Below are 27,624 nucleotides of genomic sequence, written 5' to 3' on the forward strand. Positions count from 1 at the left end.
TGCTAATTGGATAGCCTCAGAGGAACAATTAGCCCACTGTAAATTACCGCAGGCAATTGACACCCAATAAAACCTTTACACAGCACAGTCCTAAACACTAGAAACATTACATGATATACCGAATAGTGAACTGGTCAGAGTGAGGGCAATATATCGGGGATCAGTATGAATTACTGGCGGACGAGATGCCAGCCGTCAGTATTACCGATAACGGCATCCCGGCCGCCAGTATACTGGCAGTGGGGTGAGCGCAGAGAGTCCCCTTGCGGGCTCGCTGCGCTCGCCACAGGTTCTATTCCCACTTTATGGGTGTCGTGGACACCCACAAGTGGGAATAGCCCCTGGGCGCCGGGATTCTGGCGTTGGTATCCTGATCGCCGGGATCAACTGGAATTTCTTTATAAGACCTAATAAAAATCCCAAATATTCTGCTACAAATAATAACCTGCGAAATTGTGAACACGTTAGCTGACAGTTCTATTACCTTGTTACAAATGAGACATATGCAAATGGCCATTGTTTTCTAATGTCTACTTGTGTTCCAAGTAAACAATAGAAAACAAAAAGTCAGAATCACCATTCCTCTGACACGTAGTGAGGTTAAAAGTAGGGCTTGAGCAGTTTAACTACATGAATTTGATATCACTTCTGAAAAAAATGCCAAGCTATTATTCTGAACGGGTGGTCTTCTGTTTGCCGGCGGTCGGGCTCCCGGCGCTCAGTATACCGGCGCCGGGAGCCCGACAGCCGGCATACCGACAATTATTTTCCCTCGTGGGGGTCCACGACCCCCATAGAGGGAGAATAAAATAGTGTGGCGCGCGTAGCGCGCCACCGTGCCCGTAGCGTGGCGAGCGCAGCGAGCCCGCAAGGGGCTCATTTGCGCTCGCCAAGCTGTCGGTAAGCCGGCGGTCGGGCTCCCGGCGCCGGGATGCTGGTCGCCGGGAGCCCGACCGCCGGCCAGCCGTAGTGAACCCTTCTGAACATAGTTGCATATTTAATAAAAAGTGATATTCTTGTTATTACTCATTACTAATTTAAAACGGTGGCCCAACCAGTCAGCTCCTGTCGTGTTTGAAAAATTACAGCTAAGAGACGATTGGTTGGACCACCATTTAAGTTAAGTAATGAGTGATAACAATATCATATGTTATTAAATCTGCCCCTTAAATAGCACATAAACATCTACTTAGTGAAGTAAAAGAGGGAAGGCAGTGTCAATGATAAGGGTAGGGCTGCCACATATTTTAAATAATAAACAAGGACACCCATATGAAATTAAGCTTTGTCAAGTTATAAATGCCACAAACAAGGTAAACAATTATAGATGCTGAGTTTTCCAAATTACGTTAGTCTGGCGGTTTCTGGAGTCTGAACTATGAGAAATAAGCAATGATTATATAGCGGTAGAAAAGGGAGGATTGTCTTGAGACGCGAGAACCCTAGCTACAGTACACCAATGAACTGAAGATACCCGTTACGGAACCCTAGCCACACAAGATATATACATTAAGACACGCTGAGGAATAACAATTCTTAGCTCTAACAGTACTGAAACAGAATGAATACGCAAAACCAAGAGACAAAAAGTACAAATAAGACAGCCTAAACAAAAGAATAAGAGCCAAGTATGAAGAATATAACATGACTAACAGCAATTTTTGTAAAGCGCATTATTAGAAAAGTAATGCAGAATAGTACATCTGAAGAGAAAAAAATAAATAAATCAGTTCAAGTGTAATCCACGGTAAAAAAAAAAAAAACTTCATGAACTTTACAAAAAAAGGTGGCTGTAGATTTCTGCCAGGAGAAGGTCAATGCTAACGGATGGAACGCATACTATTATATGACTAACCCAGTGTGTGACTGAGGCAACATTTGCATTTTTCCGATCAACTGTTCTTGTCATTTTTGCACCACGCAATCATGAATCATGCTAGGACAGCAATGACAAGGTATAGTTTCCAAAATCACGCTGTTTGTATGTAAAACAAGAAAGCCAACAATATATACTTAACACCTGCTTTCAAATAAAATATTCATATAATAAAATGCAAAATGAGATATAAAACCTCAGAAGGACACGCTATACGTGGTACCACCGAGAGTGTACCATAACTGACATTTAGAGTATAGAAATGTATTTACGCTGGTTATGAGGCCTTTACCATGTAATCACCACTGTAGCATGATAATAACGATTGGTACGACACAGACCCAGGCAGTTTTCAGAACCACATAGAATGTCCTGTCACATGGAAGTAAAGATGAAAAGTACGCAGTATTTTATAAACAAGGACTAAAACAATATGAATGGTATATACATCTACACTGGCACAGAGCTGTATAGTAACACATCCGTAATTCCGTATAGCCTAGATTTTCTTAAACATATTGTGATCACATCGACTTACGTTTATGACAAGGATATGATGTAGTACAGCTGACAATGGGTACCTTTTCATTGAAGGACATGCAATGTACATGTGAAGGCCATGGATGAGAGCATACTGTATATATGTTTGTAGTACGACTGCTGCTCATTGGTCAACGTAACACACTAGGTTTTTGTATAATACATTTACACTTGAAATAAACCCTGCGGAACACTTACCTTCTTTATTAAGCCTCATAACCTCCCTGCTTTTTCCACCCTCTTTTCCAGTCTCTTCTAAATCTACATCTGTGGAAGAAAGAAAAGCCAAAGTAAGGATGAGCATCACAGCAGAAGCGTGAACAGCAATGTCTAGGAAATCTCCCAGCCAAGTCTCATTTTAGCAGCTTGGACCATCCAGGCTGCACAAACTGGGGGCATGGGCTACCGGCACTTCCATTATATCTGATTTGTAGCAAATACACAGGCGTGCATAGGAAGCCCCTGTGGATAAAACAGCACAGACAGCACTAAAGGATGGGCCTCTCTCTAATAGACACACAGTAAATCCACACACACTCAGTCAGTCTGGATCTACTAGCTCTCCCTCTTTCTAGATGTCTTTCTCTGGATTTGGGGACTGCCTTTATGTCTACTGCTATAGGGAGTAGCGCGGAGGACACCAGGGACCAGGCTCTCACTTTTATTTTATATATATCAATCTAGATGCCTGTATCAACCCAGGGTGTGCGGGGCTGATTGATCGGTTACAGAGCAATTGGGCAGGCGGATGGGGCCGTGTTCTTACTGTCGGAGCAGTGTATTTTAGCGGCGTCGATCCAGATGGACCACGGTTTGCCCAGAAAAGCCTCCGGACTGGGCACTTTGCGATCCAGTGTCGCCATTGCTCTTCCTTCTTGTTGCTTTTCCTTTCCTTCGGAAGCGGAGCGACACGGGATTCGAGGCTCTGTTACGTCACCTTCGGAACGTTCCGACATTGAGCTGAGTGAAGGGGAGGGGGAAGCCGAGCGGCTCTGATCCTCCATGCTCGTGTTTGGCATGCTCTGGGTGCTTTGACGCTGCTGGCCAGAGGGGGAGCCCCAGAGCAGCTTCCCATTCATATACTATAGAGATGTGTGAGAGAGAGCTGCGCTGGAGAGATAGATTCACACGGTATCCGTTCACATGGTCGACCATGTTATGGTCGACAGTCATTAGGTCGACCACTATTGGTCGATATGGACACATGGTCGACACATGAAAATGGTCGACACATGAAAGGTGGACACATGGAAAGGTCGACATGAGTTTTTTAACTTTTTTTTCTTTTGGGGAACTTTTTCATACTTTACGATCCACGTGGACTACGATTGGAACGGTAATCTGTGCCGAGCGAAGCGGTAGCGGAGCGAAGGCACCATGCCCGAAGCATGGCGAGCGGACGAGGTGCACTAATTGGGGTTCCCAGTCACTTTACGCAAAAAACGACACCAAAAAAAGTAAAAAAAAATCATGTCGCCCTTTTCATGTGTCGACCTTTCATGTGTCGACCATGTCAATGTCGACCAATAGTGGTCGACCTAATGACTGTCGACCATAACATGGTCGACCATTCATACCGGAACCGATTCACACACAGGGGTTACAGAGTTTCTCATTATAGTGAATACTTTTATGTACAAACAAAGATGAGGAAGTGTGTTTGCAGGTGTTCCCTCTGGCAGTTTTGTTTTCTTAACATAAATATATCCTAAAACATTAAAAAGTAAATTCAATATGTGAGTTAGCGAAAGTAAACTCCAGCATGAAACTTATATACATTTCCCTAACGTATGCCAAAGAAATGTGAGATTCAATTAGAAATGGTAAGCAGAGGGACTCACAGGGGGTCATTCCGAGTTGATCGCTCACTAGCTACTTTTTGCAGCGCTGCAATCAGATAGTCGCGTGCCTATAGGGGAGTGTATTTTCGCTTTGCAAGTGTGTGAACCAGTGCCGTAACTAGACATTTTAGTGCTGTGTGCAAGAAACTGCTCGGCCCCCCCCTCTATGCAAAACCAGGGGCAGTGCGCGCCGTAGGCGCGCAAAAAATAAATAGGGGCGTGGCAGACAGAGTCCTCTGTTTTACACATTATGGCAGGCCCCTTTTACACATTACGGCAGCCAGTCCCCCTTTTTACACAATACGGCAGCCAGTCCCCCTTTTTACACATTACGGCAGACAGCGTCCCTCTTTTTACACATTACGGCAGCCAGTCCCCCTTTTTACACATTACGGTAGACAGCGTCCCCTTTTTACACATTACGATAGACAGCGTCCCCTTATTACACACTACGGCAGACAGAGTCCCCTTTTTTACACATTACGGCAGACAGCGTCCCCTTTTTACACATTACGGTAGACAGCATCCCCTTATTACACATTACGGCAGACAGCGTCCCACTTTTTACACATTACGGTAGACAGCATCCCCTTATTACACATTACGGCAGACAGCGTCCCCCTTCTACACATTACGTCAGACAGCGTCCCCCTTTTTTCACATTACGGCAGACTACGTCCCCATATTACACATTACGGCCGATTGCGTCCCCTTATTACACATTACGGCAGACAGCGTCCCCTTATTACACATTACGACAGACAGCGTCCACTTTTTACACATTACGGCAGACAGCGTCCACTTTTTACACATTACGGCAGACAGCGTGCCCTTATTATGCATTACGGTAGACAGCGTCCCCTGTTTTACACATTACGGCAGACAGCATCCCCATATTACACATTATGGCAGACAGTCCCTACACACACACACACACACACACACACACAGCCTGTCACCTCCAGTCACACCACACACACACACACACAGCCTGTCACCTCCAGTCACACCACACACACACACACACACACACACACACACAGCCTGTCACCTCCAGCCACACCACACACACACACACACACAGCCTGTCACCTCCAGCCACACCACACACACACACACACACACACACAGGCCGTCACCTCCAGCCACACCACACACACACACACACACAGCCTGTCACCTCCAGTCACACCACACACACACACATCCTCCCCCCCCCCCCCCCCTCACCTCCCCTCCCACCAACTTTACCTCCAGGAGAGCTGTAGCAGAGACTGACGCAGAGTGAAAGACCAAACAGCAAAGTCGGGGCGTGGCCTAATCGCGGACCCGTGGCCACGCCCCCTTTCAGCACCGATAGGCAGGCCGCGAGGAGGAGGCGCAGGAGACGAGCAGGCGCTGGACGGACTGGACATTTTTCAATCAATTCCAGCGTCCTGATCTGCCGCTGCAGGTACAGTGCATCTGCAGACATCGCGGACCTGCAGGTGTTGCCGGCGGTCCTGCGCCCTCAGTGCTCATGCGCTGTGTGCCAGGCACCGCCGGCACACACCTACTTACGGCACTGGTGTGAACGCCTGTGCAGCCGAGCTCTGCAAAAACATTTTGTGCAGTTTCTGAGTAGGTCTGAACCAGTAGTGGATCTTGCTATGAGCACGCAGGATTTTTGCCTGGGGCGCCGCCTTCCGGAGGGCGCCGCCGCCATGGCAAGATCCGCTACTGGTGGTGTCCCCCGGTGCTGTGTGGTGCTGACTGTGCGGTGCGCGATCGTGCACCCGCACTGCATTGTGGGAGCGGCACATAGACACTAGAGGTCATGATTGACCTCTAGTGTCTATGCGGTACTATGGGAGAGACGTCATGACGTCTCTCCCATAGATCAGAGGAGCGGCGGCGGCCTGACACAGAGGGCAGCAGCAATCAGGGAATCAGGAGCGGGGATGGTGAGTATTGATTTATTTTTTTTGGTAAGCGGCACAAACTAGGGGCACAACTCTACTGGGGGCAATACTACTGGGGGCACAAACTAGGGATAACAACTCTACTGGGGGCAATACTACTGGGGGCACAACAACTCTACTGGGGGCAATACTACTGGGGGCATAACTGACCATGCCCCTTCATGAAGCCATGCCCCTATTTTTTTCACCCGGGGCGCCACAAGGGCTAGATCCGGCCCTGGTCTGAACTTACTCAGGCCTTGCGAACACTTCAGCCTGACTGGTCCCGGAATTGACGTCAGACACCCACCTGCTTTTTCCCAAACACTCCCAGAAAACGGTCACTTGAAACCCATAAATGCCTTCTTCCTGTCAATCTCCTTGCGATCGGCTGTGTGAATGGATCCTTCGTTAAATTCATCGCTCAGCAACGATCCGCTTTGTACCCATACGATGCGCCTGTGCATTGCTGTGCATATGCATGCGCAGTAGTGACCTGATCACTGCGGAAAAAACAGCAGCGTGCGAACAGGTCGGAATGACCCCCACAGTGCGGTTGCGCAACTATTCAAACGCAACCTGGTCGAAGTTCATGAAAAAGTGAGGAAATCATCCTGGACCCCGAAAAAGTGGGGTCTGTGACTCCTGGTCGACAATAAAAAGGTCGACACACCTTATGTCGACTTCAATTGTCGACACGCCTAAGGTCGACATGGACAAAAGGTCGACAGGAACAAGGTCGACATGGAAAAAGGTCGACATGAGTTTTTTTAAAAAAATTGGGTGTCGTTTTCTTCGTAGAGTGACCGGGAACCCCAATTAGTGCACCGCGTCCCCTCGCATGGCTCGATTCGCTCGCCATGCTTCGGGCATGGTGCCTTCGCTTCGCTCGGCACAGATTACCGTTCCAATCGTAGTCCACGTGGATCGTTAAGTATGAAAAGGTTCCAAAAAAGAAAAAAATTGTGAAAAACTCATGTCAACCTTTTTCCATGTCGACCTTGTTCCTGTCGACCTTTTGTCCATGTCAACCTAAGGTGTGTCGACCAATTGGCGTCAACCTAAGGTGTGTCAACCTTTTTGTTGTCGACTTGGAGTCCGGATACCATATGGGGTCTGGGACTCCAGGTTGACAACAAAAAGGTTGACACACCTTAGGTCGACGTCAATTGGTTGACACACATTAGGTCGACATGGACAAAAGGTCGACAGGAACAAGGTCGACATGGAAAAAGGTCGACATGAGTTTTTTATGTTTTTTGGTGTTGTTTTCTTCGTTTTTGGTGTCGTTTTTGCTTCGGGAATGGTGCCTTCGCTTCGCTCGGCACAGATTACCGTTCCAATCGTAGTCCACGTGGATCGTTACGTATGAAAAGGTTCCAAAAAAGAAAAAAAATTGTGAAAAACTCATGTCGACATTTTTGTTGTCGACCTGGAGTCCGGATACCGAAAAAGTGACAGCTGCCACTTAGAAGGTAGTTAGTGGCCATAGGAAAAGTACTAGAGGCTCTAATTTGGTGTAAAATGGGTGGTTTGTTTTTCTTTTTTATCAATGGTGGAAAAATGACTGCCAGCAAGTGTTTTTCAGCAAATAGTCTTTACAGACATGTTTCCTGTTCCCCAAAATACTGTTAAGCGATTTATCAGTGTTTTTATGTAAAAAGTTGGAAAAACACATAGCTATTTACTAAATACCAAGTTTTAGACTTGATAATGATATTTTTCTTATCACCACTATTCCTGGCAATAAGAAATTATAGTCATCCGTAAGTACTGTCACTTTAGTTTCCTCCAGGAGTCGAGTTCTGCACGTGTAGTCTGCGACACTGTTGAGAAGGGTACCTGGAGGAACCCTCACCCTGTAATTTCTGCTAAGTGTAGATCATAAGCTACAGCAGCTAATGCCATCTCTAAATACCATTAGCTGTCTGTGCCAAACTCCAGAATGTTTGAATTCTGGAGATTGGTAACTGACATCTTTCAGTCCCCAAAGAAATCTATGGGAGCTGCGGATGCTCTCAGAAATGGAGGGACTACAGCAGATATGGATATATCTGCTGCCCCTCCTTTATACCTTCCGGTTTTCAGGGGCTATACTGCAAATATAATTTGATAAATAGGCGCCTTATACCCCTTTCACACAGAAAATGAAATTACCGGGTGAAGCAGTTCTACCTGGTAATTTGCAGATAAACACAGGTCCTTAGTCTGTGTGAAAGTGTCAACACGGGTTTAAATTCCAGGGACATCAACCCAGGAATTGACCAGGGTCGGAGACCCGGGAATTTCAACCCAGGTTGACCCTTTCACACAGACGAAATACCACTGTTGATCCGCAAATTACCGGGTAGAAATTCTTGACCCGGTAATTTGCTTCTCTATGTGAAAGGGGGGTTAGGCAGAGACCGACAAAACAACCAGGCACTGAAGTGCACTAAAGTGCCGGGTAATTGCCAGGGTTTCTGTCTGAAAAGGGTATTCGAGATTTATAACGGGGAGTGATACATGCTGGGGTATTTAACATGCACCCCTCTAGATGCTGTGGAGTATTGATAATAGGGTATGCTAAAACTGTGGCAGGGTATGCTGGGTTGTGTAGGTCACAGCAATTGGAGTGCTGCATGTTGAATACACCTGGGGTACAATAACCTGAGTAAGGTGAGGGAGTTCCACAAAGGAGTGTCGCTTAGAGGAAGAGGGTATACTTTTTTATGTATTAACAATAAGCATAATGCACAACTGGAATCATCATCACATGGACCATGAAGTCTATTGTCTCTTCCAAATTATACGCTTATAGCAAGTTATACACCTTTAGCGTACACACACTATTTCATTGTACTTTACACAAATGTACACAATTTCCTTACTATAGAAGCTGACAGACATTTTAAGTAACTGCAACTACTTTTTATACAAATTATATATTTTCCATTGATGCAAGCTATGTCTACAACAGCCCCAAAGGGTACAAACTTGTACCTGGGAAAATAGTTTTTCAATCGTAGGGGTGTACATACTATTATTATTATTATTACTATTATTATTATTATTATGATGATTATTATTATTATTTCTCATACGTCCTAGAGGATGCTGGAGTCCACTTCATGACCATGGGTATAGATGGTTCCGCAGGAGCCATGGGCACTCGTAAGACTTTTCAATGGGTGTGAACTGGCTCCTCCCTCTATGCCCCTCCTCCAGACCTCAGTTTTAGAAATGTGCCCAGGCAGACTGGATGCACTCCAGAGGAGATCTACTGAGTTTCTCTGAAAAGACTTATGTTAGGCTTTTTATTTTCAGGGAGAACTGCTGGCAACAGTCTCCCTGCTTCGTGGGATTGAGGGGGCAGAAGTAGGAACCAACTTCCTAAAGAGTTTCATGGCTCTGCTTCTGGCTGACAGGACACCATTAGCTCCTGAAGGGAACTGAACACTAGCCGTGCCTAGATGCTCACTCCCACAGTATGCCGTCACCCCCCTCACAGAGCCAGAAGTCAGAAGACAGGTGAGTAGAAGAAGACAGATCTTCTATCAAGAAAATTGACGGCTGAGGTACAGGGCGGCTGGCGGAAGCGCAGCGCGCCATTGCTGCCCACACACACAGGCACTGCAGGGTGCAGGGCACGGCGGGGCGCCCTGGGCAGCAAAAACACCTCTATAAACTGGCAAAAAGGGGGCATAAGATGCCCAGGCACAGCCCTACCCCCGCCAGTATAAATATTATGAAAAGTTTCTGAGGTAAAAAGGGTGGAGCTTCTTCCTCAGGCAGCCAGCACACTGCTCAGTGCCATGTTCTCTCTCCTCAGGCTGCAGAGAAATCGCTGGTCCTCCTTCACTTCTGACTACAAGTATCAGGGTGCAAAACAGGGGGGAAGCACAAACGGATTTGGTGCTTTACAAGTGTGTTTTTACTGTGTAAAAAGCGCTGCATGTCAGTGGGCATTCTGTGTTCACAGGCATTAGATACTGGCGCTGGGGTTGTGAACTGGCTGCTCCTAAACTGTGTCCCTCTGACAGATTTTACTGTGGGTCTGTCCCCTATAAGTCCCAGTGTGTCTGTGTGTGTGTTGTACACGTGTGTAAGACATGTCAGAGGCAGGGAGTTCCTCCCCGGAGGAAAACATTTTAGGGACACAGAAGTGTAATGTGGTGGCGCTGCCGGCACACCAAGAGCCTGCATGGGTGAAAGAAATACGTGATAGTATGCATCATATCAATAGGAGATTAGATAAGTCTGAATCTTATGCTGAGTGTTGGAGAAAATCTGTGGAGGATGTGATTTTTCAGGGCTCTGTTCTTCCATCCGCAGGCGACCCCTCTGGGTTACATAAGAGACCATTTGCGAATATTGTGAATACTGATACCGACACGGACACTGATTCTTGTGTCGACGATAGTGACTCCAGAGAAATAGATCATAAATTGGCAAAAAATATACAATATATGATTGTGGCAATAAGGGAAGTTCTGGAAGTCACGGAAGCCACTCCTGTACCTCAGGAGAAGGCTTATTGCTATAAAGAAAAGAAATCTAAGGTCACTTTCCCTCCTTCCCACGAGCTTAATACACTCTTTGAAGGGATGTGGGTGAATCCCGAAAATAAATTTTGTATTCCCAAGAGAATTCAGATAGCTTATCCTTTCCTGGTGGAGGACAGGAAAAAATGGGAGTCACCCCCTGTGTTAGACAGTGCACTGTCCAGGTTGACAAAGAAGGAAATTCTCCCTGCATCTGGCACGGCTTCACTAAAAGAGCCGGCAGACCGAAAGATGGAAACTACATTGAAATCCAGTGGTAGGCTGCTCAGGCCCACAATTGCTTGCGCGTGGGTGAGTCGCGCTATTGAAAAATGTTCAGAAAGCGTGTTATCAGAAATTGACACAATTGATAAAGATGAGATACTCCTTAAGTTAGGGAATATCAAAGATGCTGCCGCATACATGCTAGAAGCGATGAAAGATATTGGACTCTTGAGTTCACAAGCCGCTACCATGGCAGTATCGGCTCGGCGGTCGTTGTGGATTCGCCAGTGGAACGCGGATGCAGATTCCAAAAGAAATATGGAGGCTCTCCCATATAAAAGTGAGGCCTTATTTAGCGATGGACTGGATGTGTTAGTCTCGGCGCCTACCGCAGGTAAGTCAACATTTTTGCCCTCTGCGCCTGCACCGGCAAAAAAGACATATCACCGCACATGCAGTCCTTTCGGCCCAATAAATACAAAAAAGCGAGAGGTTCCCCCTTCTTTGCGGGTAGGGGAAGGAGAAAGGGAAAGAAGTCCACAGCAGCTTCAGGTTCCCAGGAGCAGAAGTCTACCCCTACTTCTGCCAAATCTTCAGCATGACGCTGGGGCTCCTTTGCGGGAGGCCGCTCGGGTGGGGGCACATCTCAAACTGTTCAGCCAAGGTTATATTCTGTCTGGCCTGGATCCCTGGGTGTTGCAAATAGTGTCCCAGGGATACAAGCTGGAGTTTCAAGACGTTTCCCCATGCCGATTTTTCAAATCGACCAAGCTAGCTTCTCTTCCAGAAAGGGAAGCGGTAACAGCAGCAATCCAAAAATTATGTCAGGATCAGGTCATAGTCCTGGTACCTTTGTCACAACAAGGGGAGGGGTTTTATTCAAGCCTTTTTGTAGTACCAAAGCCGGACGGCTCGGTCAGACCGAACCTAAACCTGAAAAATCTGAATCTCTACTTGAAACGATTCAAGTTCAAAATGGAATCACTGAGGGCAGTGATTTCCAGTCTGGAGGAGGGGGACTACATGGTGTCTGTAGACATAAAAGATGCTTACCTGCATGTTCCCATTTATCCTCCTCACCAGGCTTATCTGAGATTCGCGGTTCAGGATTGCCATTACCAATTCCAGACATTACCTTTCGGTCTCTCCACGGCGCCAAGGGTGTTCACCAAGGTGATGGCGGAGATGATGGTTCTCCTGCGTCAAAAAGGAGTCAATATAATTTCTTATCTAGACGATCTCCTGATAAAGGCGAGATCCAGGGAGCAGTTGTTACAAAACATCACACTCTCCCTGTCAATACTCCAACAACACGGTTGGATCATAAATTATCCAAAGTCACAGTTGGAATTGACTACAAGATTGTCTTTTCTCGGGATGATTCTGGACACAGAAGTTCAGAGAGTATTTCTTCCGGTGGAAAAGGCTCTGAAAATCCAGAAAATGGTAAAACAAATATTGAAACCATCAAGTGTGTCGATCCATCAGTGCATTCGGTTGTTGGGGAAGATGGTGGCGGCCTACGAGGCCATACAGTTTGGCAGGTTCCATGCCAGGGTATTCCAGTGGGACCTGTTGGACAAGTGGTCGGGATCCCACCTACACATGCACCGGAAGATAATCCTGTCGTCAAAAGCCAGGATTTCGCTCCTGTGGTGGCTACACAGTTCTCACCTACTAGAGGGACACAGGTTCGGGTTTCAGGACTGGCTCCTGGTAACCACGGATGCAAGTCTCCGAGGCTGGGGAGCTGTCACTCAGGGAGAAAGCTTCCAGGGAAAATGGTTAAGTCAGGAAGCCTGCCTTCACATAAATGTGCTGGAATTGAGAGCCATTTACAACGGCCTTCAACAAGCGGTACATCTTCTTCAAGATCATCCCGTGCAGATCCAGTCGGACAATGTAACAGCAGTCGCGTACATAAACAGGCAGGGTGGAACGAAAAGCAGAGTGGCAATGGCAGAGGTGACGAAGATCCTCCTCTGGACAGAAAGACATGTAAAGGCTCTGTCGGCAATTTTCACTTCGGGAGTAGACAACTGGGAAGCAGACTTCCTCAGCAGACACGATCTCCATCCAGGAGAGTGGGGCCTACACCAAGAGGTCTTCACAGAGGTGACAAGTATTTGGGGAGTTCCTCAAATAGACATGATGGCATCTCGTCTCAACAAGAAGCTTCAGAAATATTGTTCCAGGTCGAGAGACCCTCAAGCAATAGCAGTGGATGCGCTGGTGGCCCAGTGGGTGTTCCGGTCAGTGTATGTCTTCCCTCCACTTCCACTGATCCCAAAAGTGCTCAGGAACATAAGAAGAACAAGAGTTCGAGCAATCTTCATTGCCCCAGACTGGCCAAGGAGGGCTTGGTATCCAGATCTTCAGGAGTTGCTCATAGAAGATCCTCGGCCTCTTCCTCTTCGCGAGGACCTGCTGCAGCAAGGGCCGTGCGTGTATCAAAACTTACCGCGGCTACATTTGACAGCATGGCTGTTGAGCGCCGGATCCTAGCCCGAAAGGGTGTTCCCAAGGAAGTCATCCCCACCCTTATTCAGGCCAGGAAAGGAGTAACATCGAAACATTACCACCGTATTTGGAGAAAATATGTGTCTTGGGGTGAATCCAAGAAGGCTCTTATGGAAGAGTTTGAGTTGGGACGTTTTCTCCATTTTCTGCAGGCTGGTGTGGAGGCGGGCCTACGATTGGGATCAATCAAGGTCCAGATTTCGGCCTTGTCAGTGTACTTCCAAAAACAATTGGCCTCTCTTCCAGAGGTTCAGACCTTCGTGAAAGGGGTTCTGCACATCCAGCCTCCATTTGTGCCTCCAGTGGCACCATGGGACCTTAACGTGGTGTTGCAGTTCCCTCAATCAGATTGGTTTGAGCCTCTACAAGAGATAGAGTTGAAGTTTCTCACTTGGAAAGTGGTGATGCTTTTGGCATTGGCATCCGCGCGGCGGGTGTCTGAATTGGGGGCCTTGTCTCACACGAGCCCTTACCTGATCTCCCATGAAGATAGGGCCCGGGGGGTCTCGGCATTGCAACTTTGCCGAGCAGCTACTTGGTTGGGGTCAAACATATTTGCTAAATTCTACAAGTTTGACACCTTGGCCGATGAAGACCTCAAGTTCGGTCAATCGGTGCTGCAGGGTCATCTGCACTCTCCCGCCCGTACTGGAGCTTTGGTATAAACCCCATGGTCATGAAGTGGACCCCAGCATCCACTAGGACGTATGAGAAAACAGGATTTTGATACCTACCGGTAAATCCTTTTCTCCTAGTCCGTAGAGGATGCTGGGCGCCCGTCCCAGTGCGTACTTTACCTGCAGTTTTGTTATTAGAGTTACACAAGTTGTGTTATATTAGTTTCAGCATGTTGCTGTAATTGGTTCATGCCTGTTGGCGTGTGTTTCTGTTGAATGCCATGTTGTGCGGCATGGTTGAGGTGTGAGCTGGTATGTATCTCACCACTAGTTTAAAGTAAATCCTTTCCTCGAAATGTCCGTCTCCCTGGGCACAGTTCCTATAACAGAGGTCTGGAGGAGGGGCATAGAGGGAGGAGCCAGTTCACACCCATTGAAAAGTCTTAAGAGTGCCCATGGCTCTTGCGGAACCGTCTATACCCATGGTCATGAAGTGGACCCCAGCATCCTCTACGGACTAGGAGAAAAGGATTTACCGGTAGGTATCAAAATCCTGTTTTTTGACTACAGGTAAAATACTGCTACACCTGCAGCACAATATGATTTTGCCAAGGTGCATAACTGCACATTCCAGATGGATTTACCCCTAACTCTAAATGAGGCCCAATGTCTGCATCTTGACAAAGAGTGAATTCTGTCAAACTGAAACCATTGTCATGCAATTGAGAATCATTGAAATTTTACAAAGTAGGCAAAATAAATTGTGTTTCTAGAAATATTCAGATTTCTCCAAATCCTTAGGATTTTACCAACATAGAGTGGAATTCAATTGTTCCTGATAATTTTTGCACAGTAAAAATGGAACTTTAATGCAATTATGTTTCTGGGTAATTCAATGACACCCCATTTTTACAGCATGAAAAGTGTCCCAATGTTCTCGGATCCATGTGTTTCTGTGTTTGCGGTCGCAAAAAAATGGTCAATTATGAGGATTTTGCTTGCATTTGTGCAGGTGAAACAAAATCTCTGATAATGCCGGCTATCGGGAACAATTGAATTACCCCCACCAGGCCTGGAAACAGGGGGGTACAAAGGGTACACCTGTGCTGGGCCGCAGTGCTCAGAAGGGCCCCGAGCTAGAAAGAGCCCAGTGCCAACCGCTTGAGTTTGAATTACAGTATTGATCGCGCCGGCTGGTGCAATACCAAGCACCTGCTGCCTATGCGCGTGCGCAGCAGTAGCGCTCCGCGTCATCCTTACTGTCCGTCTCTGTTTCATGGCAGTAGGGCAGACAACGCACTCTATAACCGCACTGCTATCCCTGCACAGACCGCATGCATACTTAAGTAATGCAGCGGCACATGCATCAGTTAGTGCTGCTAAAGCCACCGAAGAGGAGCAGGAAGAGGCAAGCTGGGTGGGAGCTAGCACACAACTTGGGCTGTGGCTCAACAGCACGCACCACCATCCGCTGCAGACAGCCTCAGCATGTACAGCAGCTCCGTGGACACAGACTGCTGTACAATAAGAAGTATGCACTGACTGGTGTATTTTTATTTTCTTCAATTGCCATTTCAAACCTGGTTTCTCTCTTCTCTTCTCTTCTCTTCTCTTCTTTTCTCTTCTCTTCTCTTCTCTTCTCTTCTCTTCTCTTCTCTTTCTCTCTCCTTCTGCACCTCTCTCTCTCCCCATCTCTCTTTTGTCCCTCCCCTCTCGCTCTCTTCTCCCCCCTCTGTCTCTCTTTTCCCCCTCTCTCTTTCTACCTCTCCTCTCTTTCTCTCTTCCTCCCCCTCTCCTCTCTTCCCCCCCCCCCTCTCTCTACTCTCCTCCCCACACCATCCTTCTCTCCCTACACTCCCTCTCGCTCTCTCTTAACATTCCTCTCCCACCCATCTTTCCCCTCTCTTTCCCTCCCCTCTTTCTCTCTCCTTCTCTCTCTTTATCCAGTAGGCAGAGAAGGCTGCTGCTTAGTATTCAGTGTTACAGCCCTAGGGATATGTAAAGCAGAGGGGCAGATTCTATTAGCCACGGAACTGCCATGAACTATTCAATTATTGGAGCTACCCCATGCAGTAAGCTCGAGCCACAATGTAATTCCAAAGCTCTTGGCGCTTAACCCAGGAACTATGAGTTAACAGCACATGCGTTAGCTGTGGGCTTACAGCGCATGGAAATTGGCAAGTAATTGAATAGCCTCGGGCATTAAACCACTACACCCATGGCTAATTATATCTTCCCCAAAGCGTAAGTAAATGTCTGATGGCTCGTGACTTTGCCCCTTATTTGTCCTACTCCTGCCCAGTCTGTGCTGTAATATTATTATTTGGTACTTAGGTGTTACAGGTATTGGAACAGGCAGGGAAGGTATGTGTGGGTGTGGGGGTCAAGAGTACCGGGCCCCAAGAATTCTGTTGCTGGCCTGACCCCCACCCCCCAGAAATGTAGACGATTTGTAATTCCGAAACAGCAAATCGTGTCAGCGACACTGTGGTGTGTACTTTGCCTTTTTTTCTGCTTTTTTCTGTGTACTTGTCCTGTGCACATGAACAAACCATTTTGCAATGTGCGGGGTGCAAATACAGACTGTTTTTGCATGTAGGCCTCAAATATTGGACAGCTTTATTTTAACAATGTAGTTTAATGCTGGAAGACACTGTGCAGATTATGCATGGTTAGGGGTACACTGCTATAGACCATCTGTATTTTTAATTACAGTGTATAACATACACTATCCAGTGTATAAGGAGATCAATGTGTACATTATGTCCAGGTTCTTCGGCCACTCCAATGTTTTGCAGAGCAGGAGACTTGAAGTCTGGAATGGTGTGATTATCAGTCACATACACTGCACTTTGTATGAGGCAAATGATAGTTGGTTAAGATGTTGGTTCTCAAACTGTGTGCCATGGCACCCTGGGGTGCCTCAGGGAACTTGCAAGGGTGCCTTGGATTAATGGTCCAGGGCCAATTCAAATTATTTATTGTCAATGTTGCCGCTTTGTAAATATACCCTTGTATACAGTAGTTGCAGTCTCTCTGTGTACCAGTGCCCAAGATGGTGTCCTCTTGTCAATCCATTGGTGTTTCTATAATGTGTGCAGTGTGCAAAGTCCACATGGGGCCCTGGGTCCAGGGGGCTCACACATTGCACCTATGTTTTATTATTTACCACCCCGGAGTCCCGCGTCGGAACTGCAGCTATGGTCAAAAATAACCAGAAAAATGGCCGCCACACATGCGCAGTAGGAATTTAGTCTCCGGAACATGGCTGGCACCATGTTTCCAGAGACCTGCGCATGTGCAGTATACTTTGGCACAATACCAGAGTCTACTGCGCCATGAAGAGGAGGGGACCCACCCGGAGTCGACACATGGGCCCCCTCCTCTGTTAAAACGCCCCTGTGTCCAGCTCTTATTTAATCGCTTCCAGGGTCCATTCTCATTACTAACTCATGTAACATAGATTTTAAGAAACTCATAGGTGTGGGTTAATTGTAAACTCTTGTTTACTATCATTACTAATGGACCAACTGAATTACATTTAGTGATAGCATATTATAAATGTTCAGTTCTTTTAATAGATGATTATTAATATTATTTTATTTATTTTTACTTCAGGACCTGTGCCCCAGAAAGTCATGTGATTATTTCACCTTATTCAAGATCATTTGTTTCTGATTTGTGGAGGCAAGCCTACACTGACCATAAAAATGTATTCATAACTGCCAAACATTAGTGGCCAAATGTAATAGAGTGAGAATTTCAAAAAGTGAGAGATTTGGTAAGGTTTTGCAGGCAATCATTTACACAGAAAGATCAACCTGGTTTTGCTATATAAATGATTGCCACTTTAAAAAAAAAACCTGAAAAACCTTACCAAATCTCTCACTTTCTGAAACTCTCACTCTATTACATTTGGTCCTAGGTGTGACTTAATTGTAACTACAAGTTCTAAGTTCTTGATTGCATAGCATGTTTAACATTACACAAGTAACTACTGAATAATATTAGATGATAATTATTTGCTTGAAAAAATTATATTATTTACACATGTGAAAAACAGCCGGTTCGCACCAGTTCCGCAGAACCAATACCTAATATTAGGTATGGTTCTGAGAACCGTTTGCTAATGAGCACCGCCCTCACACAGTGCCTGATCACAGGGCTGCAGCCTGGAGTGCATAATCCTGGGGGCGCACAACGGGTGCTGATGACATGACGTCACGCGCACGCGGCGCACGGACCTCACCCTGCCACCTCCCACAACGCCGCCTGCTGCCCCGGTCATTGCCGCCTGTCGCCCGCCCTGGTCATTCACTCCTGGGCTGTACTGGTGGTGCTGCTGCTTATCGTGGACCCGCAAAACGCTAATACTTACGGTTGCGGTCCGCCCTGCTGGCACTGCACTGTGAGAGTAACTGTGTCCCCACCCCAGGCTTATAATCTTCCTCGCAGAGCGCGCGATGTGATGTCACGCCGCGTGCCCCTGTCCTGGCTGTTCTGTACTGCACCAGAGACTGAGTGGAGGAGCAGTGCTGCTCTTCATAGTTCCTAGGTCAGCCAAGGAGGAGATAAGAAAAGAAGATCACTTGAAATCACTTCACATCAGTGCGAGGGTGACTGACTTACTGACTGACTGTGACCACCTAGTCATACCTAAGTTCTGCTATAATACAGTAACTGTTATGTTAAACTGTGAGTAAACACACTTACTAAACAGAAGCTGCATGGGCCATGTAATATTCTGGGCCTGAGGGTAACAATATTGTTTTTATTTGAGTATTAAATGCATGAATTATTAAACTACCTTTGGGTTAATCTTTTGGTATACTTAAAATGGTCATTAGGACATAGAACCTGTTGTTAATTTATTTGAATCCCACCACTGGTGAAAAATAATATTGCATCAACTTTACTGTTTGTTTGCTTACTATGACCCCAGCATGTTAGAAAACAGCATGAAATAGTAATAATTACCTACTTACATGCAGCATTCCAAAGCAATAGGAAAATCCCTAATAGAGCGCATGTAGTTTACCGAGAGTAATCAGCAGATCCTATACTAAAATGTCATCAAAACATTTATTTAACTGTGGAGACGTAACATTTAATTAACATAAATTGGGTGTCATGTTGTTTAATGGACTGTACTTTTACGTGTTCCACAAAAACATTCACAGTAGAATTACATAACAGAATCAGCTCCTATAAAACAAAATGATATGACAAATAAAAAATACCAGATTCTGAAATACTTTTGTCATGTTACTTATGCAGGGTCGGCAACAGAAATCGTGGGGCCCGGTACAGTGACATCCCTGGGGCCCCCTCAGATAATATATATATTAAAACGCAACAAAATTTGCTGGAGATTGGTAACTGACATCTTTCAGTCCCCAAAGATGATGATTATTATTATTTCTCATACGTCCTAGAGGATGCTGGGGTCCACTTCATGAGCATGGGTACAGACGGTTCCGCAGGAGCCATGGGCACTCGTAAGACTTTTCAATGGGTGTGAACTGGCTCCTCCCTCTATGCCCCTCCTCCAGACCTCAGTTTTAGAAATGTGCCCAGGCAGACTGGATGCACTCCAGAGGAGCTCTACTGAGTTTCTCTGAAAAGACTTATGTTAGGTTTTTTATTTTCAGGGAGAACTGCTGGCAATAGTCTCCCTGCTTCGTGGGATTGAGGGGGCAGAAGTAGGAACCAACTTCCTAAAGAGTTTCATGGCTCTGCTTCTGGCTGACAGGACACCATTAGCTCCTGAAGGGAACTGAACACTAGCCGTGCCTAGATGCTCACTCCCACAGCACGCCGTCACCCCCCTCACAGAGCCAGAAGTCAGAAGACAGGTGAGAAGAAGAAGACAGATCTTCTATCAAGAAAAGTGACGGCTGAGGTACAGGGCGGCTGGCGGGAGTGCAGCGCGCCTTTGCTGCCCACACACACAGGCACTGCAGGGTGCAGGGCACGGGGGGCGCCCTGGGCAGCAAAAACACCTCTATAAACTGGCAAAAAGGGGGCATAAGATGCCCAGGCACAGCCCTGCCCCCGCCAGTATAAATATTATGAAAAGTTGCTGAGGTAAAAAGGGTGGAGCTTCTTCCTCAGGCAGCCAGCACACTGCTCAGTGCCATGTTCTCTCTCCTCAGGCTGCAGAGACATCGCTGGTCCTCCTTCACTTCTGACTACAAGTATCAGGGTGCAAAACAGGGGGGAGCACAAGCGAATTTGGTGCTTTACAAGTGTGTTTTTACTGTGTAAAAAGTGCTGCATGTCAGTGGGCATTCTGTGTTCACAGGCATTAGATACTGGCGCTGGGGTTGTGAACTGGCTGCTCCTAAACTGTGTCCCTCTGACAGATTTTACTGTGGGTCTGTCCCCTATAAGTCCCAGTGTGTCTGTGTGTGTGTTGTACACGTGTGTAAGACATGTCAGAGGCAGGGAGTTCCTCCTCCTCGGAAAACATTTTAGGGACAAAGAAGTGTAATGTGGTGGCGCTGCCGGCACACCAAGAGCCTGCATGGGTGAAAGAAATACGTGATAGTATGCATCATATCAATAGGAGATTAGATAAGTCTGAATCTCATGCTGAGTGTTGGAGAAAATCTGTGGAGGATGTGATTTTTCAGGGCTCTGTTCTTCCATCCGCAGGCGACCCCTCTGGGTCACATAAGAGACCATTTGCGAATATTGTGAATACTGATACCGACACGGACACTGATTCTTGTGTCGACGATAGTGACTCCAGAGAAATAGATCATAAATTGGAAAAAAATATACAGTATATGATTGTGGCAATAAGGGAAGTTCTGGAAGTCACAGAAGCCACTCTTGTACCACAGGAGAAGGCTTATTGCTATAAATAAAAGAAATCTAAGGTCACTTTCCCTCCTTCCCACGAGCTTAATACACTCTGTGAAGGGACGTGGGTGAATCCCGAAAATAAATTTCGTATTCCCAAGAGAATTCAGATAGCTTATCCTTTCCTGGTGGAGGACAGGAAAAAATGGGAGTCACCCCCTGTGTTAGACAGTGCACTGTCCAGGTTGACGAAGAAGGTAATTCTCCCTGCATTTGGCACGGCTTCACTAAAAGAGCCAGCAGACCGAAAGATGGAAACTACATTGAAATCCATTTATGTTGCCGGTGGTACGCTGCTCAGGCCCACAATTGCTTGCGCGTGGGTGAGTCGGGCTATTGAAAAATGTTCAGAAAGCGTGTTATCAGAAATTGACACGATTGATAAAGATGAGATACTCCTTAAGTTAGGGAATATCAAAGACGCTGCCGCATACATGCTAGAAGCGATGAAAGATATTGGACTCTTGAGTTCACAAGCCGCTACCATGGCAGTATCGGCTCAGCGGGCGTTGTGGATTCGCCAGTGGAACGCGGATGCAGATTCCAAAAGAAATATGGAGGCTCTCCCATATAAAGGTGAGGCCTTATTTGGCGATGGACTGGATGTGTTAGTCTCGGCGCCTACCGCAGGTAAGTCAACATTTTTGCCCTCTGCGCCTGCACCGGCAAAAAAGACATATCACCGCACATGCAGTCCTTTCGGCCCAATAAATACAAAAAAGCGAGAGGTTCCCCCTTCTTTGCGAGTAGGGGAAGGAGAAAGGGAAAGAAGTCCACAGCAGCTTCAGGTTCCCAGGAGCAGAAGTCTACCCCTACTTCTGCCAAATCTTCAGCATGACGCTGGGGCTCCTTTGAGGGAGGCCGCTCGGGTGGGGGCACATCTCAAACTGTTCAGCCAAGGTTGTATTCTGTCTGGCCTGGATCCCTGGGTGTTGCAAATAGTCAGGGCTGGTGCAAGGTTTCTCGGCACCCTAGGCAAAATTTCTGCCTACACCCCCCCCCCCCCCCCCCCCGTCCTCCCGTCCTCCCGGCCCTCCCCTTCCCCTGTTGCTTGGACAGTGGAGTGATCACGTTATCTAGAGGCTGTGTTAACAGTATGTTGATCCTCCTGAAGCAGCCAAATAACAGCAAAAGATAACCTGACAAATATTATATTAAATGCACACAAGTTAAAAAGCATCCAGCCCCACATCCATATATAGTATAATACCACAGTCTGTAGTTTTATACAGTATTATAGATAGGCACCAGGGTTGTAACTAGAACTTTGTGGCAGTGACGTGCGGTGAGGTCATTGGCTGGGGAGGCACTGAGATTTTATATATAATATATATATATATATATACATATACACACACACACATACATATACAGTGGTCGAAGTGGACATTTTGAAGTGGGGGTATGGAAAAGTGAAGGTTGCAATTATGCGCGCGCCTCCGGAAGAGGGGGTGTGGCCACTCAAATGGGGGCGTGTCCTTCAGTGTATTAGGACCCCTTATACTATCTAGAAATTCTTATACTATCTAGAAATTCACATTACAGCATACGGAATGAGCCGATATTCACACTACAGCACATGGTATGAGCCAAAATTCACACTACAGCACATGGTATGATCCGAAATTCATATTTTACCACACAGAATGAGCCGAAATTCACATTACAGCACACCGTATGAGCCGAAATTCACATTACAGCACACAGTATGAGCCGAAATTCACATTACAGCACACGGTATGAGCCGAAATTCACATTACAGCACACGGTATGAGCCGAAATTCACATTACAGCACACAGTATGAGCCGAAATTCACATTACAGCACACAGTATGAGCCAACATTCATATTTTACTACACAGTATGAGCCGAAATTCACATTACAGCACACGGTATGAGCCGAAATTCACGTTACAGAACACGCTATGACCCAAAATTTCAGATTTTACCACACTGTATGAGCCGAAATTCACATTATAGCACACGGTATGACCCGAAATTCACATTACAGCATACGGTATGAGCCAAAATTCTGATTTTACCACATAGTATGAGCCGAAATTCACATTATAGCACATGGTATGAGCCGAAATTCACATTATAGCAAACGGTATGACCCACAAATCAGGGACAGGGAGAGAGAGTGACAGCAAGGACTGAGAGAGTGACAGCAGGGACTGAGAGAGTGACAGCAGGGACTGAGAGCGTAACAGCAGGGACATAGGGTAACATTACCTGATATGTGCAGCGGAGGTGCGGAAGGGACTGTGGTTGTCGATGGCGGATGAGCCCATGGTCTGCGGGGGATGCGGCGGTACTAAGCTGTCCTTCTTCGCTGAGGCGTTGATGTCCCTCTGACCACCGCCAGTTGTGGTCTGCGGTGGTCAGCTTTCAATGGCGGTGCAGCGTGCAGAAGTGAGCGCTGGTCAGCGGTGGGAGGCGGGCAGCTGTGATATAAATATATCATTTTTTTACATTTATTTTATTTATTTTTCCCTGTCCCTGCGTCCAAGTGATCTGGGGGTGAGCTGGAGTCCAAGTGATCTTGCCCAGATCACTTGGACTGCAGCTCACCCCCAGATCACTTGGACTGCAGCTCACCCCCAGATCACTTGGACTGCAGCTCGCCCCCAGATCACAAGGGGGGGAGCTGCAGTCCAAGTGATCTGGGGGTGAGCTGCCCAGACACTTGACACCAAGCACAACTCCCCCCACCCCTCGCCTTAGTGGTCCTGGTTCCTCAGTCCCGGAGGAAGCAGATGCTGCCGGAGATGCTGAGGGCACGGAAATAGAGGTAACAGCGCTGCCTGTTGTCTCCGGAGCTGCCGATGCTGTAGGCAACTCCAACATCGTGAGGCGCGGAGCGGCAGGGAGGGAGGGGATAGGGAGACGTGGGGTGGGAGGGAGGGGATAGGGAGACGCGGGGCGGCAGGGAGGGAGGGGATAGGGAGACGTGGGGTGGGAGGGAGGGGATAGGGAGACGCGGGGTGGAAGGGATGGGATAGGGAGATGCGGGGTGGGAGGGAGGAGATAGGGAGGCGCGGGGCGGCAGGGAGGGAGGGGATAGCGAGACGCGGAGCGGCAGGGAGGGGATAGTGAGACGCGGGGTGCGAGGGAGGGGATAGGGAGACGCCGGGTGGCAGGGAGGGAGGGGATAGGGAGGCGCGGGGCGGCAGGGAGGGAGGGGATAGGGAGGCGCGGGGCGGGAGGGGATAGCGAGACGCGGGGCGGCAGTGAGGGGATAGTGAGACACGGGGTGGGAGGGAGGGGATAGGGAAACGCGGGGCGGCAGGGAGGGAGGGGATAGGGAGGCGCAGGGAGGGAGGGGATAGGGAGGCGCCGGGCGGCGGGGAGGGAGGGGATAGCGAGACGCGGGGCGGCAGTGAGGGGATAGTGAGACGCGGGGTGGGAGGGAGAGGATAGGGAGACGCTGGGCGGCAGGGAGGGAGGGGATAGGGAGGCGCGGGGCGGCGGGGAGGGAGGGGATAGCGAGACGCGGGGCGGCAGTGAGGAAATAGTGAGACGCGGGGTGGGAGGGAGAGGATAGGGAGACGCGGGGCGGCAGGGAGGGAGGGGATAGGGAGGCGCGGGGCGGCGGGGAGGGAGGGGTTAGCGAGACGCGGGGCGGCAGTGAGGGGATAGTGAGACGCGGGGTGGGAGGGAGAGGATGGGGAGACGCGGGGCGGCAGGGAGGGAGGGGATAGGGAGGCACGGGGTGGCGGGGAGGGAGGGGATAGCGAGACGTGGGGCGGCAGTGAGGGGATAGTGAGACGTGAGGTGGGAGGGAGAGGATAGGGAGACGCGGGGCGGCAGGGAGGGAGGGGATAGGGAGGCGCGGGGCGGCAGGGAGGGGATAGGGAGACTTCTCTTGCCTTTCAGATGCTCCAATTAAATATATTTTACAAAAAAAAAAATATTTTGATAAGTAAGCCCAGACCAGGGGCGGCCGCGGCGAGGGTCTAGCCTGCCACAGCCGTCAGTCACCTCACCTACGCCAGTGTGTTGATTTCCCTGCTCCATGTCTCTAACAGAAATAGACGGAGCTGCGCGTATGAGAGAGCAGGTCAGGAGACGGGCGCCGCACAAGCGCACGGCATGTTCGTGCTGATGGCGCCTAGGATGCGTGTTAGGCTGTCAGTGTGGGCGGCGCCCATCTCCTGACCTGCTCTCTCATACGCGCAGCTCCGTCTATTTCTATTAGAGACATGGAGTAGGGAAATCAATACACTGGCGCCGGTGAGGTGACTGACGGCTGTGGCAGGCTAGACCCTCGCCGCGGCCGCCCCTGGTCTGGGCTTACTTATCAAAATATTTTTTTTTTTTGTAAAATATATTTAATTGGAGCATGCCGCCCTCCAGTGGCCAGCGCCCATAGGCAGCTGCCTAAAGCTGCCTAATGGTAGCGCCGGCCCTGCAAATAGTGTCCCAGGGATACAAGCTGGAGTTTCAAGACGTTCCCCCATGCCGATTTTTCAAATCGACCATGCTAGCTTCTCTTCCAGAAAGGGAAGCGGTAACAGCAGCAATCCAAAAATTATGTCAGGATCAGGTCATAGTCCTGGTACCTTTGTCACAACAAGGGGAGGGGTTTTATTCAAGCCTTTTTGTAGTTCCAAAGCCGGACGGCTCGGTCAGACCGATCCTAAACCTGAAAAATCTGAATCTCTACTTGAAACGATTCAAGTTCAAAATGGAATCACTGAGGGCAGTGATTTCCAGTCTGGAGGAGGGGGACTACATGGTGTCTGTAGACATAAAAGACGCTTACCTGCATGTTCCCAGTTATCCTCCTCACCAGGCTTATCTGAGATTCGCGGTTCAGGATTGCCATTACCAATTCCAGACATTACCTTTCGGTCTCTCCACGGCGCCAAGGGTGTTCACCAAGGTGATGGCGGTGATGATAGTTCACCTGCGTCAAAAAGGAGTCAATATAATTCCTTCTCTAGACGATCTCCTGATAAAGGCGAGATCCACGGAGCAGTTGTTACAAAACATCACACTCTCCCTGTCAATACTCCAACAACACGGTTGGATCATAAATTACCCAAAGTCACAGTTGGAATCGACTACAAGATTGTCTTTTCTCGGGATGATTCTGGACACAGAAGTTCAGAGAGTATTTCTTCCGGTGGAAAAGGCTCTGGAAATCCAGAAAATGGTAAAACAGATATTGAAACCATCGACTGTGTCGATCCATCAGTGCATTCGGTTGTTGGGGAAGATGGTGGCGGCCTATGAGGCCATACAGTTTGGCAGGTTCCATGCCGGGGTATTCCAGTGGGACCTGTTGGACAAGTGGTTGGGATCCCACCTACATATGCACCGGAAGATAATCCTGTCGTCAAAAGCTAGGATTTCGCTCCTGTGGTGGCTACACAGTTCTCACCTACTAGAGGGACACAGGTTCGGGATTCAGGACTGGCTCCTGGTAACCACGGATGCAAGTCTCCGAGGCTGGGGAGCGCTCACTCAGGGAGAAAGCTTCCAGGGAAAATGGTCAAGTCAGGAAGCCTGCCTTCACATAAATGTGCTGGAATTGAGAGCCATTTACAACGGCCTTCAACAAGCGGTACATCTTCTTCAAGATCATCCCGTGCAAATCCAGTCGGACAATGTAACAGCAGTCGCGTACATAAACAGGCAGGGCGGAACGAAAAGCAGAGCGGCAATGGCAGAGGTGACAAAGATCCTCCTCTGGACAGAAAGACATGTAAAGGCTCTGTCGGCAATTTTCACTTCGGGAGTAGACAACTGGGAAGCAGACTTCCTCAGCAGACACGATCTCCATCCAGGAGAGTGGGGCCTACACCAAGAGGTCTTCACAGAGGTGACAAGTCTTTGGGGAGTTCCTCAAGTAGACATGATGGCATCTCGTCTCAACAAGAAGCTTCAGAAATATTGTTCCAGGTCGAGAGACCCTCAAGCAATAGCAGTGGATGCGCTGGTGGCCCAGTGGGTGTTCCGGTCGGTGTATGTCTTCCCTCCACTTCCACTGATCCCAAAAGTGCTTAGGAACATAAGAAGAACAAGAGTTCGAGCAATCTTCATTGCCCCAGACTGGCCAAGGAGGGCTTGGTATCCAGATCTTCAGGAGTTGCTCATAGAAGATCCTCGGCCTCTTTCTCTTCGCGAGGACCTGCTGCAGCAAGGGCCATGCGTGTATCAAAACTTACCGCGGCTACGTTTGACAGCATGGCTGTTGAGCGCCGGATCCTAGCCCGAAAGGGTGTTCCCAAGGAAGTCATCCCCACCCTTATTCAGGCCAGGAAAGTAGTAACGTCGAAACATTACCACCGTATTTGGAGAAAATATGTGTCTTGGGGTGAATCCAAGAAGGCTCCTACGGAAGAGTTTGAGTTGGGACGTTTTCTCCATTTTCTGCAGGCTGGTGTGGATGCGGGCCTACGATTGGGATCAATCAAGGTCCAGATTTCGGCCTTGTCCGTGTTCTTCCAAAAACAATTGGCCTCTCTTCCAGAGGTTCAGACCTTCGTGAAAGGGGTTCTGCACATCCAGCCTCCATTTGTGCCTCCAGTGGCACCATAGGACCTTAACGTGGTGTTGCAGTTCCCTCAATCAGATTGGTTTGAGCCTCTACAAGAGATAGAGTTGAAGTTTCTCACTTGGAAAGTGGTGATGCTTTTGGCATTGGCATCCGCGCGGCGGGTGTCT

At 48.1% G+C, this 27,624-nt stretch overlaps 1 protein-coding gene across 4 annotated transcripts in view; it reads right to left on the reverse strand.

Moving 5' to 3' along the window:
* The window catches only part of ATXN7L1 (ataxin 7 like 1), a 383,163-nt gene extending 379,712 nt beyond the window's left edge, over positions 1 to 3,451 (reverse strand). For 3 of the 4 annotated variants that reach the window (XM_063927041.1, XM_063927040.1, XM_063927039.1), the window contains exons 1-2: positions 3,183 to 3,451; positions 2,615 to 2,683 (exon numbers count right to left, since the gene is read on the reverse strand). In XM_063927041.1, coding sequence (XP_063783111.1) covers positions 2,615 to 2,683; positions 3,183 to 3,435 — 322 coding nt within the window. In that variant the 5' untranslated portion in view covers positions 3,436 to 3,451. Of the gene's footprint in view, positions 1 to 2,614; positions 2,684 to 3,182 lie in introns of those variants that run through there. The other variant, XM_063927042.1, reaches the window with a different exon arrangement.
* Positions 3,452 to 27,624: the final 24,173 nt, after the last annotated feature.

The sequence above is a fragment of the Pseudophryne corroboree genome, chromosome 6 (genome assembly GCF_028390025.1).
Source record: "Pseudophryne corroboree isolate aPseCor3 chromosome 6, aPseCor3.hap2, whole genome shotgun sequence".
Classification (NCBI taxonomy): Eukaryota; Metazoa; Chordata; class Amphibia; order Anura; family Myobatrachidae; genus Pseudophryne; species Pseudophryne corroboree.